General features: G+C 35.9%; 2 protein-coding genes across 2 annotated transcripts; both read right to left on the reverse strand.

The window, feature by feature from the left end:
* Positions 1 to 8,985: 8,985 nt before the first annotated feature.
* LOC110201183 (interferon tau-2-like) lies at positions 8,986 to 9,537 on the reverse strand. The gene has a single exon (XM_020976688.2). The coding sequence runs from the start codon at positions 9,535 to 9,537 to the stop codon at positions 8,986 to 8,988; it is 552 nt and encodes a 183-aa protein (XP_020832347.1).
* Positions 9,538 to 15,716: 6,179 nt separating this feature from the next.
* Positions 15,717 to 16,268, reverse strand: LOC110201199 (interferon tau-2-like). Its single transcript, XM_020976702.1, has one exon. The coding sequence runs from the start codon at positions 16,266 to 16,268 to the stop codon at positions 15,717 to 15,719; it is 552 nt and encodes a 183-aa protein (XP_020832361.1).
* Between the last annotated feature and the right edge of the window lie 2,007 nt (positions 16,269 to 18,275).

Below are 18,275 nucleotides of genomic sequence, written 5' to 3' on the forward strand. Positions count from 1 at the left end.
CCTCCTCACAGTTCCAGGACAGAAAGGAGTGCTTGTGGTCACAGGCCAGGAAAGGAGTAAACACCTCACCCCTTATCATACCACTTTGGAAGAACTGAAAATTTACAGGTCCCTACAAGTATCTCTGAAAACAGCTATACAAACCCCTAAAGCTTGGGACAGTACATTCTCCACATTGGAAGCAGACTCTTACCTTAACAAAGAGTTTAAAACTCAAGTAGTTGGCTGGGATCATGAGCAAGCAGCGCAAAAAGAGTCAGACTATATTATCTTACTTTGGTGAAAAAGATCAAAATATACAACCAGAAGAAGACAACAAAGTCAAAGTTCCTACATCCAAAGCATCCAAGAAAAATATGCATCAGTTCCAGGCATTGGAAGAGCTCAAAAGGGATTTTGAGAAGCAAGTAAGGGAAGTGGAGGAAAAACTGGGAAGAGAAATGAGAGTGATGCAAGAAAATCACGAAAAACAAGTCAACAGCTTGCTAAAGGAGACCCCCAAAAAAATAGTGAAGAAAATAACACCTTAAAAAATAGCCTAACCCAAATGGCAAAAGAGGTCCAAAAAGCCAATGAGGAAAAAAATGCCTTAAAAAGACAAATTGGCCAAATGGAAAAGGAAGTCCAAAAGATTACTGAAGAAAATACTTCCTTAAAAATTAGAATAGAGCAATTGAGGCTAGTGACTTTATGAGAAATCAAGACACTGTAAAACAAATCCAAAAGAATGAAAAATTAGAAAACAATGTGAAATATCTCATTGGAAAAAAACAACTGACCTGAAAAATAGATCCAAGAGACAGAATTTAAAAATTATTGGACTGTCTGAAAGCCATGATCAAAAAAAGACCTAGACATCATCTTTCAAGAAATTATCAAGGAAAACTGCCCTGATATATTAGAACCAGAGGGCAAAATAGAAATGGAAAGAATCCACCGATCTCCTCCTGAAAGAGATCCCCAAAGGAAAACTCCTAGGAATATTGTAGCCAAATCCCAGACTTCCCAGGTCAAGGAGAAAATATTACAAGCTGCCAGAAGGAAACAATTCAAGTACTGTGGAAACACAATCAGGCTAACACAAGATTTAGCAGCTTCTACATTAAAGGACCACAGGGCATGGAATATAATATTCCAGAGGGCAAAGGAGATAGAATTACAACCAAGAATCACCTACCCAGCAAAACTGAGTATAATCCTTCAGGGGAAAAAATGGTAATTCAGTGAAAGAGAGGACTTTCAAGTATTCTTGCTGAAAAGACCAGAGCTGAATAGAAAATTTGACTTTCAAATACAGGACTCAAGTGGAACATGAAGAGGTAAACAGGAAAGAGCAATCATAAAAGACTTATTAAGATTGAACTGTTTACATTCCTGCATGAAAGATGATATTTATAACTCATGATACCTGTGTCGGTATTAGAGTAATTGGAGGAAAAAAATTATATGTATGTATAGATAGATAGATAGATAGATAGATAGATAGAGGGCACAGGGTGAGTTGAAGATGAAGGGGTCATATCTGGAGAATAAAATTAAGGGATGAGAGAGGATGATACTTGGAGAAGAAGAAAGGGAGAGGTAGAATGAGGTAAATTATCTCACAAAAAAACAGAAAAGAAAAGTCTCTTACAGTGGAGGGGAAACAGGGGAAGGTGAGAGGGAATGAGTGAATCTTATTCTCATAGGATTTGGCTTAAGGAGGGAATAACATACACATTCAATTGGGTATGGAAATCTATCTTGCCTTACAGGAAAATAGAGGGAGAAGGGGATAAGAGAGCAGGGGAATGATTGAGAGAGGAGGGCAGATTGAGAAAGGGTGTAATCAGAAGTAAATACTTCTGAGGAGGAACAGGGTCAAAAGAAAGAATAAATGGGAGGGCAGGATAGGATTAAGGGAAATAGGGTTAGTAAAAAAATATGTTGTTGGGTTTTTTTTCTGTTCAGTTTACCTTTTTATATCTCTCTTGAGTCTTTATTTGAAGATCAAATTTTCTGTTGAGCTCTGGTCTTTTTTAGCAAGAAGGTTTGGAAATCACTATTTCATTTAATGTTCATCTCCTCCTCTGAAAGATTATGCTCATTTTCACTGGGAGTTGATCCTTGGTTGTATTCCAAGTTCCTTTGCTTTATGGAATATCATATTCCACGCTCTATGATCTTTTAATATAGAAGGTGCAAGGTCCTGCATAATCCTGACTGTAGTTTCATGATATTTAAATTGAAATTTAAAACTTCTTTGCTTCCAGAACTGATAAATAACAGTATAGAGAATGATTTTACATACATACATATATACACAAATATGTGCATACACGCACACACATTTGTGCATAATGGTAGCCATCTCTAGGGTGTGGATAAAGGAAAAAAGGGAGGAAAAGAAAGTTACATGATAACTATATTATATATTTAAAAGGTATAGCAAGTTGTACCTAATAGATTTGCAGTTTCCTGTGCAATCATCTTTTTTTTCCCCCTATTACTATGTCATGGAAATGCTTGTTTTATTTCTTTAGTTCAGAATAAAATAAATAAAATTTTAAAAAAAGACATGATAAGCAGGTTAGTTTCAGAAAAACCTGGGAAGACTTATATGAACTGATGCAAAGTGAAGTGAGCTAAACAGGAGAATTCTGTACACAATAACTGCAACAATGATCAACTGGGAAAGACTTAGCTGCTCTGACCAAGATAATGATCCAAGAAAATTCTAAAGGATTCATGATGAAAAATGCTATTTACCTCCAGAGTGAGAATGGATGACTTCTGAGTACAGATTGAAGTATACTTTTTTCCGTCTTATTTATTATTCTGCTTGTGTGTGTTTTTACAACAGGTATAATATGGAAAAAGGTTTTGCATGACTTCACATGTATAATTGATATCATTGCCTTCCTTCTGATTGGGTAGGGGAATTCAGAACTCAAAATTTTAAAAAAAATGTTGAATTTTTTTGCATGTAATTGGGAAATATATATATATATATATATATATATATATATATATATATATAATTTTAAAAAAAAAGCTGGGGTCACTAAAAGCACTGTTCAGTTTCTCAAAAACTACATAGCTCACTTTCCACCTCCTGTTCAATTCTGGGCATATGTGATTATCCATCTGTTTGTCTTTGCAAGATACATATTAATGGATCAATTTTTAGAATTGTCTATGAACTAGAAAATCATAATCCAGACAAATGAAATTTTTCCTGCATACATTTGACTTTTCCTTTGTTAGCTATTGAGCTTGAGTGATGATGAATCTCATTTAGGAGGTTTTAGAACATTCTAAGGCATACGTAGACCTAATTTGTAATATTTATGGACAGTAGATATTAAAAATGTTTTGATGTCAGTAATGTCAGATAACTTGCTAGAAGAGGATGAAAGGAACTTAGATGTACATTCAATCCTCACATTTTGCAGGGGTTCCTTTCTTAGAAAATGGCGTGAAAGTAAAAAAAAACGCAAACATTGATACATTGAACCTATGGGAAATAGGGGGTTTGGGTTACTGCAACCACCCAAAACTAAAATCTTTCTCTAGAGATTGCTGAAAATATACTTTTCTACATAAAATTCTTTATAACAAAATATTAATTATATGCACTTTCCCTAACACAATAGCTATGAAATAATCTGTGAAATGCAGTACACAAAATAAATTGATAGCATGCAAAACATTTTTTCTCACTATAATTCCCTAGAATTCTGTGGCCTCTTGTGCTAATATCTCAGTCAAAAAAATTGGTTTCAATCAATATTCACCTTTTGTAACACGTGAAATCTAAGGTATCATAAATACTGCACGGGAAATAAAATTCTTAAAACTAAAGAACTTATTCACTTGAATCCTGCCTTCCACTATGTCAGAAAGCAGTGTGAGGGCATTGTACTAAATATTATACTCCTGTAATCCTCTTTGTCTTGGCCACCCTCTGAAAGACAAGGGAAAGGTTGCTGAGACTTTAGTTGCTGCTGTCAGAAGATGCTGAGATTGATGAGTTCTTGATTTCATCTTAGAGTCCAAAGGTCTTATACTACACTTCGGTTGCATACTTATAACATAAAACTTCAGTTTTAAAGACAAACAATGAAAACATACAACAAATACACAAGGAGCTCTCTACTCTACAATGGTAGGGTGACAAAACCAATGAAGTATCTAGTAGGATACCAGGCACTCCACAAACTTGCAGACATCATGCCTCACTTTTTCCCCCCTCTATTGCACATAGCTATAAATTTGCGTGGTGGCTAACACAAAAGTGAAAATTAGGTTGTTAATAATGCATGACTGTTAAGGATTAACTACATGCATACATACATCCAAGAGCTGTTCCTCTCCAACAGGCAGTGCTGGTACATTGGAAAGAACACTATCCCAAGATTTAAGAGGTCTTTGTTGTGTTGTGGCTACACCTGTAATAACCACCCAATCATGGTCAAATTATTTCACCTCTCTGACTCTTATTTTCTTCATTTGCAAAAGAAAAGTCTTGGACAAGATAATTTCTAAGATATCATCTAAGTTCTGTCATTTTCCAATTCTGTGATGGATAGTTTGACATCTCCTTTTTCTCATTGGCCTGGATACTCCTATTGGTGCATATTGTGACCTATCTTTGACTTGTTATATAGCATAGTTATTGTTTGTGTGTTTCCATAAGACATTTATAAAGGATACACTCAGTGTGGTAGAGGCATTCCTCTGGTTCTTTGATTTTTCATGTCCCCTTTGGTTATCCATTCCAGACTCTTGATACAGCTTTTTACTTGCTTACAATCCAGGCCTTGCACCATGGCCCTGTATTTTGGCTTCAGTGGGTATCCTGAGTTGCTGAGCTAACTGCTGTGGACTTCTCTTAATTGAATTTCCTTGTTTGACCAGAGAGAAGGAAAAACTCTCTATTTCTATTTTCAATGCATATAATTTGTATTTAGTTTCCTTTTGTTTTTCCTATATCAATTTGACCATCCAGAAATTTTTGATGGAGAGAAAGTAAAATTCTTGTCATTTAAAAACTACACAGAAGTTCCATTTCTTTATAAATCTGTCACATTCCTTTATTTGAAAAACCTCAGAAGGGACAGAAATTGTTTCCAGGACAGAAAGTCAACTTGTACCATTAAAAGGCAAGTGAATTGCCTGGGTGCTGATTGCAAATAATCTAATCCTACTGGAGCAAATACTTTCCATTATACCTTTTATGGGCTTTGAGGAGAACTATTTGCAGTACTATCCCCTATTTTCAGAGGAAGGTGCCTGAGAAAGTATGGTGTTCAGAGAGAAGATATGTGGATGTATATAATAATTGCAGTGAACTAAACATCCTGATAACACAAATATATTACATTTAGATATAAAAAATTTTCAAGGCAGAAGAAAACTTGGAAGGTGCCCAATCTAATTCCTTGATTTTACACATGAGGAAACTGAAATACAAAGAAGCCAGATAACTTTCATTAAGCCAAGTCATTATTGATAGTGAAGTCTAGAATTCAGATCTTTTCACACCTAGTCCAGTGAATCTATTACACCCTATTCTCTAAGGTTAAAATGAGAAGAGAAACCCTTTGTATTAAAAGAACAGCAAACATTATTCTTTTTTTCTTCCCCTGTTCCCGATGCTGCTCTTACCCCAAACCCTTCCTTAAGAGGCAGAAAAGAATGAACATGAACACTGGGCAAGTTTCATTTGGTAAACAATAAAGAAAAGAGGTCATCCTCATTCGATGATGCCACATTTCAATGAAAATATTATAACTCCCTCTCCTTACCTCTTCAACAGGAGTATGAGACTGAGTTAAAAAAAAATTCCTTGAACTCATAAAAACAGAAATGAATGTCAAATTAAATACAGAAATGCCAATTCTTCTAACTGCAAGGGCCTAAAAAGAATGTTTTCATCTTTCATTTGAAAAGCGGGATTTTTTTCTTTTACAATTCACTGCAACTACTACTTGTCATCTTTATTTTTTTTTATCCACAAGGAGTACTAATACCTGTATTGCTTTGCTTTTAAATTCACAATTCATGAACACCTCATTTAATTTGATCTTATGATTCTCCACCATGGGCATATTCATTGTACTGAGGGACATCTTCTAAGAATAATAATTATGAGAAAGAAAAAAATCATCTTAAGTGATCTATAAATTAAAAAGGTTTGGAAATTTTCACAATATGCAATATTTGTTGACCACTAACTTCTTTTCTTTTTTTAAATTCATTTTGAATTTAAATATGTAAAGACAAAAAAAAAAGAAATTTCCATGTACACAGCACAACCTAAAAAGAGAATTCACTATAAAACCATAAATTTACATTTCATACTATTTACTTTTTTTGGGAAAAACTACATAAGTACTACTCATCATTTTCAAAACTTCTCTGCTTTCTGTGCTTCCTTCTACATTTTACTTCATTCTCTGTTGTGTACTTTTTATATTTTTCACTTCCTCTCCTACCCTAGAGATGGCTTCCATTAGACACAAATAGGCACATATGTGTAAAATCATGCTATACATTCAGTTTATCAGTTCTCTCTCTAGAGGCAGATAAAATTTTCCTTTATATGATCTTTGTAGTTAATGTGGGTATTTACAACAGTCAAAATGAGTTAGTTGCTCAAAGTTGTTCTTAAAACAAAATTGCTGGTACTGTCTTGATTCTACTCATTTCTCACTTCATTATTTTGTACAAGTCTTTCCATGTTTTTCTAAAATTAACAAACTCATTGTTCCTTATAGCACAGTAATATTCCATCACCATCATATACCATAACTTGTTCAGCCATTCCATAATTGATGGGCACCCCACAATTTCCAGTTCTTTGCTACCACAAAGAGAGCTACTACAAATATTTTAGAACATATAGCTTCTTTTCCTTTTTCTCTAATAATCTTTGGAAACATACCTAATAGTGGTGTTGCTGAGTTAAAGGCTATAGGCAACTTAATAACTCTTTGGGCATAATTCCGAAATTGTTTGCCAAAATGGTTGAATTAGTTCAGGGTTCCATCAACTGTGAATTAGTGTCCCAATTTTTCCACATCCCCTCCAACTTTTGTTGCTTTTCCCTTCTCTCATTTTAACCAATCTGATAGGTGTAAAGTGATATTTCAAGGTTCTTTTATTTTGCATTTCTCCAATCAATAATGATTTAGAGCACTTTTTCATATGACTACCAATCATTTTGATTTCATCAGAAAACTGCCTGTTCATATTCTTTGACCATTTATCAATTGGGGAGTGACTGTATTCTTATAGACTTGACAAAGTTCTTCACATAGTTGAGATATGAGACCTTCATCCGAGAAATTTTCTGCTTTCCTCCTGATCTGGGGCACATTGTTTTATTTGTATAAAACTTTTTTTAATTCAATGTAATTAAAAATTATCCATTTTATACCTCACAGTGATCTCTCTTCTTTATTCATACATTGCTCTCCTATTCATAAGTCTGACAAATAATACGTTCCATGTTCTTCCAATTTTCTTATGTCTCTCTTGATATTTAGCATTTATCCATTTTGACATTATTTTAGTAAATGGTGTGAGATTTTGGCTTATGCCCAATTTCTGTCAGATTGCTTTCCAGCTTTCCCAACAATTTTCAGCAAATAATGAATTCTTATCTTAAAAATTTGCTGTATATTATATATCTGCTCTGTTCCACTGATCTACCTTTCTACCTCTTAGCCAGTACCAGATAGTTTTGATAATTGCTGTGTTATAATATAGTTGAAGATCTGGTACTACTAAACCTCTTTACTTTACTTTTTTTTTCATTAGTTACTTTGATATTCTTGACCTTTTGCCCTTCCAAATGAATTTTATTATTTTTATGACTAAAAATAATTTTTTAATATTGTAATTGGGATGACATTGAATAAATACAATAATTTAGGTAAGATTGTCTTTATTATATTGATCCAGCCTACCCATGAACAATTGATGTTTCTCTAATTATTTGTTATTATAGTCATTGTGTGTATTGTTTTCTTGGCTCTGCTTATTTTATCCTTCATCAGTTCATGTAGATCTTACTATGTTTTTCGTATTCATCACATTCCTTTTTTTCTTGGCGCACAGAAATCTTACATTACATTCATGTGCCACAATTTGTTTAGCCATTCCCCAATCAATTTGCATCTACTTTATTTCTAATTCTTTGTAATCTCAGAAATGATATTATAAATATTTTGGTTTGTATGCATAATTTCTTCTTACTAATAGTATCATTGTGAATCCAGCAACACAAACCCTCAGTGAAAGGGAATGGACATTTTATTTGTATAATTCCAAAATGCTTCTCTAAATGACCACACCCACCAACAACACTCCTTTGTCTCTAAGATATCCTGCTTTTGAATATGCTTATTTTGACATTGGTTATATCCTCTCTTTATACTATAAGTTTTCTGAGGACAGTTACTATGACATTTTGCAATTCTACATATCCAGTAAGAAGCACAGTAAGCCAAACTTAGCATGTATTTAATATATGTTTGTTGAATTGCATTCTTGGAAATAATTTTCTTTGAACTCTTTTGGGGAAATAAATCAGCCTCTTCACATGAGGTTTATTAGCAAAATAGTTTTATTAGTAAAATATGGTTCTTTAAAATATGATATTTTAGATGAGAAAAATAACAATGAACAGTAATTTCAATATAAATACTACAAAACAGTCTTGTTCTCCCAATAAATAATAAATATAAAAATATACTAATTAGAATAAAATAAATAAATAATTAAATATGAATTATAAAATGTTCAGGTATTAAGGCCGGGTGAGAATTCTTTATATTAAAGCCCCCTTTCAGTTCATGATGAAAGCTTATGTTTTTAAATAATAGAGTAATTGAAATATTTTTAGTTGATATAGAAAAAAATTTCCCTAATGATTGAATGCTTAGTTTTAAGGAAACAGTCAATTATTTGAGGAACTGAGAGTCCATTTCTTCTTCTTCAGCCCCTGAATTTCCTTGTGAGTTTGCTCATGAACAGAAAGTATTTCCTTATTTCTATTCGGACGACTTCCCAGGCACAGTGGCTGTACCCTTTGCCTTGAAGGTACTGACTTATCCCTTGGAAGTAGCTCCTTAGGGCCAGCCTGGGGTTCTTACTTCCCAAAGAAGTCTCTTCCCACTCCACATCCTGTGCAAGACACCTCTCCAGCTGTTCCATCTGCTGATCCAGTCCAATGAGCAGTTGCATAAGCTGGGTCTGATTCCAGGTAGCAGGAGCAGCATTCTGGCTGAAGAGAGTGAAGATCTGCTGGAGCATCTCATGAGCAACGACTGTGGCATCTTCCCTCTGGAGCTGACTGCCTTCCATGGCTTCCTTTGGGAAGTTGAAGTTGGTCCTGTCCTTTAGGCATGGCACCAGGGAAAATGTGCTCATTTGGTTCAGAAGTGAGAAGTCTTCCTGGAGGCCCTGAGACAGATCACATCCCAGGAAGCAGAGGGAGCTGGAGCAGAGCAACACCAGGGCAACTGGCAACAAGGTCAAGAAGGTCATGATGCTGCTGAGGATAGTTTGGGGCTGGCTGAGCTGAGAAACCAGGGAGTCTTTGTCTCAATGTCTCAAATTACCTGGTCTATGGGCCACTCTCCCTTATATACTGCTGAATATAATTTTCATTTTTTTTTAACACGGGACTTCCCTTTACTTTCTACTTTCTTTTACTTACTTTCCATAATAGTCATAGGAGATGTCATTAAAATATCTCTTTTCCTGTATTTGTGGAACTGCAACAACATTTTCTCTTAAAGGGAGTTTACAGATTAAGCTCTTTATGGTGACTTATCTTGTTTTACTTTTTTAAAAAATCTCATTTACTAGTGGTGCACATATAGTCATTTGCTAAGTGCTATCAATCTTGTCCCTAAAATGCTTCTTGCTTTTGTCCTCTCCAGACTGTCTCTATTGCTTCCATCTGCATTTAGTCCTTCATCAACTGTATTCCTCCCTTGTTTTCAATGATCCTGTTCTTTTCACTTCACTCCCTGGCCACCTGTTTGCCAGTCCTGCTACCACTCAGACCAGAAACCATTTCCTGGAGAAGATAACTCTTTCACACTTAAAATTCATGATATGTGACCCTAGCTGTCCTGACTGATATTTGCTTCACATCATTTACTCCACTGAGGCCTACACACAGTAATATTTGACTTGTCTGTCCTGTTGTCTTCTCATCAACCATGTCTGTAACTTCCTTTTTGCCCTTCTTTTCCCCTCAGAACAATGAAAAGAAAATTAATAAAGAAAATGGAGAGAAATTTCTTAAAAACAGAAAGAAAAGAGAAAATTAATGAATTTTAAAATTTGGGAGCAGATATGTTAAACTAACCATATAGTTGAAATAGAAGAGAAAATAGAGAGGTATAAATAGATACATAAATTAAAATAAATCAATAATTTAATTAAAAACACCAAAACAGACATAGTACAGACGAACAGAATGGTGTTGAGATTAGGATAAGAAGAGAATCTATAGGAATATAGTTGCATCAAGTAATTAAAACAAAATTATGCATGGGGACAAAATGTTGAATTAAAAACAAGAGGAATACATTTAAAATCTATAGAAAACCCCAGCATACTAGTGTCAAAAGTAGGTAAAAAAAAAACTACAGTCTTGACAATAATTACTTTAAGTTTGAATTGGATAAACAATCCGATAAAATTAAATAAGTAGTAAGCTGCCTTCAAGGAGTTGGTATTCTATGAGGGTTTATGCAGGCAAAAGTACAGAACCAGGAAAACTGAAACAGAAGAGAACTCTAAGAATTGGGAGGTAGGGGGGAGGAGTCAGGAAAGGCTTCATGGAGGAGGTACCAGCTGAACTGAGAATCTAGGGAAAAGACAACGATTCTTAGAGACAGGAAGGAGAAAGAAGTACATCCTAAGCATGAGGAGAAGGTGCCCAATTGCACAGATGTGATAGATGTAGTGTTGGAGTTCAGGAAATGGCCATTGATCTGGTTTCACTGAAAGAATCCAGTTGGACTTGATCATAGAACTTTTGATAGGGAGTAGTAGAAAAGGAAGCAGGAAAGGTAGATGAGAGCCAAATTGTGGAGGACTCTAAATGTCAAAGAAACAAGTACATGATTTATTCCATGAGCAATGGGGAGTAACTGAAGGTTTTGGAGGTGAGATAACTGACCTATGCTTTAGGAAAGCTGTTTTGGCAACTGTATGGAGAGTAGATAGGAGAGCAGAGAGATTGGAAGATGGGAGCTCAGTTAGAGAGAGACTTGGCTGGAGAGCAGGAGCCTCATTAGAGAAACATTGTGGAAGTAGAATTGACCAGATTTGGCAAATGAATGGATTTGATGGCCAAAATCCTGTGGAAGGATCATGTATGACTTGATGTTATGACCCCAGCTACTATGAGCATTTTTGAGAAAAAAACAAGAAAGTTTTCAGGAGAGAAAGCACTAGAATCATAGACTTAGATCTGGAATGGACTTTAGAAGTCATCTATTACAAATTACAAATTTTGTAGAACTAGTCCTAGGGAAGTTAAGTAATCTAAGGTGACACAGTAAGCTGCAGGAGCCAGGATCTGAACCCAAGTTGTCTAACTCTATTTCCAGAATCATATCCTCTGTATGTGTGCCTCCCATTTAGGAGGAAAGGCAAAGAGCTTTATTTGGGAGATAATGATTTAGGGATGCTTAGGTTACATGTAGGAGAATCTAACCAATAATCAGTGGCAATTCTCACAGGAGCTCAGTAGAGAGACCAAGACTGGAAAGTTTCAAAGTCATTGGCATAGAAGTAATACTGTAAGCCATAAAGGCTGATGAGATTTCCAGTGAAATGGAGACAGAAGAGGAGAGGGACCAGAAATGAGATATGGGAAAAATCCACTCTTTGAGGGCAGAAAATGAATAAAAATCTCTAAGGATACTAAGGTTCAAATAGGAGAAAAATAAATAATTGTACTTTATCATTCATTTCTAAAAATTTTGAGTTTCAAATTTTTTCATTTCCTCAAGTTCCTCCCTCACCCATTGAAAAGGCAAGCAGTATGGTATCAATTATATAGGTGAAGCCACGTAAAACATATTTCTGTATTAGCCATTTATTTTAAAAAAGCAAGAAAAAATCAAGGTAAGTGAAATACACACACACACACACACACACACACACACACACACACACACACGGTACACATGCACACATATCTGTATATATACCTGCACTCAGAGGTCATAAGTTTTGTCTTAGGAGGTACATAGCATTTTTTCATCATGAGTCCTTTGGAATTATCTTGGATCGTTGTCTTGATTCCAGTAGCTAAGTCTTTCATTGTTGATCAGCATTACAGTATTGCTGTTACTATGTACAGTGATCTTCTGGTTCTGCTCACTTCACTTCATATAAGTGTTCCTGGGTTTTTGTGAAACCATCCTGCTCATCATTTTTTATAGTACAATAATATTTTATCACAATCATAAGCCATGACTTGTTCAGCCCTTCTCCAACTAATTGACATCTCCTCAATTTACAATTCTTTGCAACCACAGAAAGAGCTGTTATAAATATTTTTGTGCATACAAGTCCTTACCAGTTTTCTGTAATCTTTTTGGGATATAGACCTAGTAATATTATTGCTGAATCAAAGGGTATGCTCCTCTCTGCCCTGGAACTGTGACCTGGAACTGAGTAATAAGCAATGGAGTTGTGAAGTGGCACCCAGTCCTGTGCCCAGACCTAACACAGGGGTCCCATGTAAATGCTTTCTGACCAGTTTTCTCATCCCCTTAACCATCTGAGTTGAAAGCTCCTGAAGCTGCTGCTGTTGCTGTTGCTGTTGCTGCCACCTTGAAGGCCCACAGCTGGTATTGCTGTTGCTTACACTCTGGGCTGGTTCCTGCCTAGACATCATAGACCTCTTCTACTGACCTCCTAAGTTGTCTTGGGCTGGGAAAAGGGCTTATCCTGACCTTTTGCTGGTTGTGCTGCTCTAGAATTCTATCTGTAGCATTATTGTAAAGTTGTTTGGAGGAGAATGTTGGGAGCTGTTATGCTTCCTTTGTTATGCCATCTTGGCTTTGCCCCTGAAAAATCATTTATTATTCAATTATTATATGCTGAATACTGTGCTAAGAGCTGAGGATGCTAATTAACAAGTGAAGAGTCCCTGCTTTCATGGAACTTCCATATTTTTGTGAGGCAATTGGGGTTGTCACTTGCCCAGGGTCACACAGCTAGTAAGTGTCAAGTGTCTGAGGCTGGATTTGAACTTGGGTCCCCCTGACTCCAGGGCACCTAACTGCCCTGAGCTTCTATTCTTTTAAAAAAATTATTTCTTTTTAATATTACCTGAATTTCCCACTATATCCTTCCTACCATCTCTTCTCAGAGAGTTAGTCCTTATACTAAAGAAGGAAAAAAGGATGAAAAAAAAACTTAGCAAAATTAACCAATGTATTGAAAAAGTCTGATATTATGTGCAATGTACTCTACCAATGCTTCTCCATCTCTCCAAAGAATTGGGGGAATGCATCTTCTCGTATCTATGCTTTGAGATCAAATTGGGTTATTTTAATTTTGGAGCATTCAATTTTCATGATTTTGTGGAGGTGGTGTTTCCTCTTTCCATTTACATCATAAGTTATTTGGTCTATATTCTTTTTCATTACTTTGTTAACTTTGCTTGAATCAATTCATGCTTCTCTGTATTTATCACATTTACTGCCGTTGTTACCTCTCTAAACCTCAGATTATTCATTTATAAAATGAATTGACCAGGCCTAGTGGTCCCACATCTATAATCCCAGCTGCTAGGGTTTAGGGATTTTAATCTATCACTTTTCTTTGTATGAAAAACCACAAGAAAGGACAGAAACTGTTCCGAGGACAGAAACCCAGCTTTGCTCCATTATGAGGCAAGTGAAGAGGCCAGGTGCTGATTCCAAAAAATGTAACCACTTGAGAGTAAATCAAAGTTGCATTAGTTACAAAGTTCAATTATTGTCTTTGATAGGCTTGGGAGAAAACTGTAAGCAGAGGTTTTACCTATTTGCAGAGGAAAGCTCCAGATGAAGGTGTGGGATCCAGAGAGAAGATAAATGGATGCATGTAATAATTGCTATGATGCAAACATCTTCATAAAATAAATATATCAAATTCAAATATCAAAAACTTTCCAGGCAGAAGTGGCCTTGGAATTAGCTAAGTCTAATCCCCTCAGTCTGAAGATGAGGAAACTGAAGCAAAGAGGCCAGGTAAATTTCCTTAAGCCAGCTGATCAGTGATAAAGCCAGCACTAGAACTCATCTCCTGATACCCAGTCAAGTGATTCCATTACATCAGGGTCTTGAAGATCAAATGACAAAAAGGGAAACCAATAATGTTAAGGAGTATAAACATTATTCTTTTTCCTTCCTTACTACAAGCCCTACCTTAAAGGCCAGGAAAGGGTGAGCATAGACATGGGGCAAGTTTCCATCAATGCACCACAGAGAAAAGATATGATCCCTCTTCAATAATGCCATAACTTCATGAATGTATAATAGGTCCCTGTCCTTACTTCATGAATGAGAATGTAAGGCTAAGCTACAAGAATTGTGCCTGAACAGAAAACGGCATAGTTGAATGTCAAATGAAATAGAGAAAAGTCAATTTCTCTACCTGTGAGGTAAATGTCAATTTCTCTACCTTTTAGGTACACTAACAGGGATATTTTCATGACTCACTTGAAATGTGGGATGGTTTCTCATATATACTATAATTATTGCCTACAGTCTTTTTTTTCTTTTCATTCATGATTATAAATGCCTAAGCTACTTTCCTGTTCACTATTTACCTAACTCTTCATTTACTTTGATATTTGTATATTTGACCCTGTAAATTCTCCACTCAATATACTAGGGGTCATCTTCTAATAATAATGGTAATAATTATTCATAATAATGATAGCTGACATTTATATGACAGTTTACAAATATCATGTCATTATGTAAATTTTAGTTGCTTAATTTGTATAATTACAAACTCCTTTCTAGAATTGTCATATCATTTCACAGCTCCATAGCTTTCTCTCTAATATATCCTGACTTTGGACACAACATATTTTGAATACTGGTTGTATCCTTTCTTTAGGTTAGACTGTAACTCATCTGAGGGCACTATGATTGTGTCTTTTTGCACCTTAATATATCCATTGAGTAACATAATGCCTTGAACTTAGATGTTTTAATAAGTTTTTGTTGAATTGCATTCTTGCAATGCATCTTGTCTGAATTCTTATGGATTATTGAATCAGCCTTTTCATATGAGGTTTATTAATAAAATAATTTTATTAGTAAAATAGAGTTCTTTAAAAGAATACATTTTGTATGAAATATATAGCAATTAACAATAGGCTTAATATAGATGTTACAAAAACAACCATGTTCCTTCTATGAACCATAAATATGAATATTATAAGAATAAACAGTATAAATAAATAGATAAATAGAAGCCTGTGAATTATAAAATGCTCAGTTACTTAACACAGATAATGATTCTCCATATTCAAAGCTCCTCGTGATGTAGAAATGGCAGCTTACATTGTTTTAAAAAATCATCCAGTTAACACAGCTAATTTTCAATTGATGTGGAAACAATTTTTTCTAATGATTGCTTAATTTTAGGAAGCAACCAATTATTTGAAGAACTGAAAGTCTATTTTTTTCTTCTCAATCCCTGAGGTTTTTTGTTAGTTTGCTCATGAACAGGAAGACCCTCCTGATCTCTACTCGTAGGATCTCCCAGGCACAGTGGCTGTACTCTTTGCTCTGCAGGTATTGGCTTATCCCTCTAAAGTAGCTCTTCAGGGCCAGTATGGGGTTCTCACTCCCCAGAGAAGGCTCTTCCCACTCCACATCCTGCCCAAGGCATCTCTCCAGTTGTTCCAGCTGCTGATTCAGTCCGATGAGCAGTTGCATGAGCTGGGTCTGATTCCAAGTGGCAGGAGCAGCATTCTGGCTGAAGAGGGTGAAGATATGCTGGAGCATCTCATGAGCAATGACTGTGGCATCTTCCCTCTGGAGCTGGCTGCCCTCTATGGCTTCCTTTGGGAAGTTGAAGTTGGTCCTGTCCTTTAGGCATGGCACCAGGGAAAATGTGCTCATTTGGTTCAGAAGTGAGAAGTCTTCCTGGAGGCCCTGAGACAGGTCACATCCCAGGGAGCAGAGGGAGCTGGAGCAGAGCAGCACCAGGGCAACTGGCAACAAGGTCAAGAAGGTCATGATGCTGCTGAGGATAGTTTGGGGCTGACTGAGCTGGGAGACCAATGAGCCTTTGTCTCAGTGAATTGAATTATCTGGCTTCTAAGTTACTTTCTCTTAAATAGTGCTGAATGTAATTTTCACTATTTTGCATGAGATTTCCCTTCACTTTCCACTTTCTTTTGCTTACTTTCCTTATTGGTCTTAGAAGATGTCATTACAACCTTTGAAATATTTGTTGAACTGCAACCAAATTTACCCTAAAGGAGTTTACAGATTAAGCTTTTTGTGGTGAGCTCATATTTTACTTTTTTTTCTCACTTCCTTGAGGGCATATATAGTTATTTGCTAAGTGTAATTAATTTTTTCCCATGGAGTGTTTCTTGCTTCTGTCCTTTCCTTACTACCTCCATTGTCACCATCTACATTTTAGACCTTCATCAACTCATGTCTTCCCTTGGTTTCAATGATATTCCTTTCTTCTCTTTATTCTCTGGCCTCCTACTTATCAGCTGTCCAGCTACTCAAACCAGAAATCATAGTCTGCTGAACTTAACCCTTTCATTCCAAGAATTTCCACCCTGTGACCTAGCTCTCTTACTTAATAGTTGCCTCCCATCACCCACTAGATCTAAGCCTTCCTCCAGTCATATTTGAGTTTACTGTCTTGCTGTCTTCTCATTAGCCATGTATATAATCTCTCTGGCCTGCTTTCCCTCTCCTCACTTTACAAATCTGAGGGCATAATCAGGTTAACTTTGTCCTTGTTCTTGGAAAGGTTATACCAATCTATTCCCCCATGGCTTCCCTGAGAATATCTGTATCATTTCATAACAAAATACCCCTCCGTGTTCATCATTTCCCTAGATGTATTATCTCCAATTATTGGAACATAAGATCCTAAATAAGGGTGGAAGGATCAATTAGCAATGTGGACAAGATATTTTCTAGAGACCTAATTAACTCCAAGAAGAATTAGGTACTAGATACAGAGCAATGAATTCACAAGACAAAACAGGATCATAACCTGACAAGGTAAAATCCTTATGAATGAACCCAAGATTGCTAATCCTTAAAGTGCTCACTCCTCAATTTTTCACCTTCACTCTGCATGAGCTGGCCTAGTATATACAAATTAAACTGGGTACTTGTGCCTTGGAAAACACTGGAATCCCTGGTTCATGTAGTGACTAAAGAATATTCCCACAGGGAAGGAAAGTCTGTTTGCTTTGGGGATAATGACCTTGTGATGAGTATATACAGAGAATAGTTGGAGCAATTGGCATTCCCTTCTCTGTGAGAATGCTATGTCTCCCAACACACCATCTTGGTCAATTAGAAGAGTTATGTGAGCTCTTGGGGACAGCTGGCTTTCAGAATGGTGTGAGCTTATGCATGTGTGTGCTCACCTGCATAGACTCATAGGTGAGATTATGGAATCAATGGGAAGGAGCACAATCATCCAGAAGACAAGCACTATCAGACAAAGCAGAAGTAAAATTTCTCATTATCATTAGAGAAAAACAAAGACCATATTTAATGGAAGCATAAAAATTAATCAATTAAACAATGTATGCACTATGTGGTAGAGCCTCAAAATCCGTAAAGAAAATTAACTGAATTGCAATAAGACAAAGATATTTACATGAGCTTATTGAATTGAATTTATTAATGCATCACAATATGCCTTTTGGATGATTCAATGATTCAACAGGAATGATTTCTAAAGTCTCTCCTTGCTCCAACATTCTATTATTTTGTGATTTATGCCTAGTGCGAAATGAGAAACAAGTTTCCTGTGAAGTCAGGTTGGTAAGACTTCGTCTCTTGGGAGCCAAGAAAAACTTTTAATAATATGAGATTAAGCTCAATTCTTACTCTCAACACGAGGCAGAGTAAGTCAGGGACTTTCTGTCCCATGGATTCCCCTTTGATATTTGCTAGAATGTGGAATACTTAGTATTCTATTGGTGTTGTTGGGTGCCCACACAAATAGCCTGTCTTGGTATTTTCTTAGTGATTGTGCAT

The sequence above is a fragment of the Phascolarctos cinereus genome, unplaced genomic scaffold (genome assembly GCF_003287225.1).
Source record: "Phascolarctos cinereus isolate Bilbo 61053 unplaced genomic scaffold, phaCin_HiC Scaffold_4;HRSCAF=312, whole genome shotgun sequence".
NCBI classification, from domain to species: domain Eukaryota; kingdom Metazoa; phylum Chordata; class Mammalia; order Diprotodontia; family Phascolarctidae; genus Phascolarctos; species Phascolarctos cinereus.

Bases quoted from the DNA above. Each gene is read 5' to 3' on its own strand.
- LOC110201199 (XM_020976702.1), bottom strand. From the start codon at position 16,268: ATGACCTTCTTGACCTTGTTGCCAGTTGCCCTGGTGCTGCTCTGCTCC.
- LOC110201183 (XM_020976688.2), bottom strand. From the start codon at position 9,537: ATGACCTTCTTGACCTTGTTGCCAGTTGCCCTGGTGTTGCTCTGCTCC.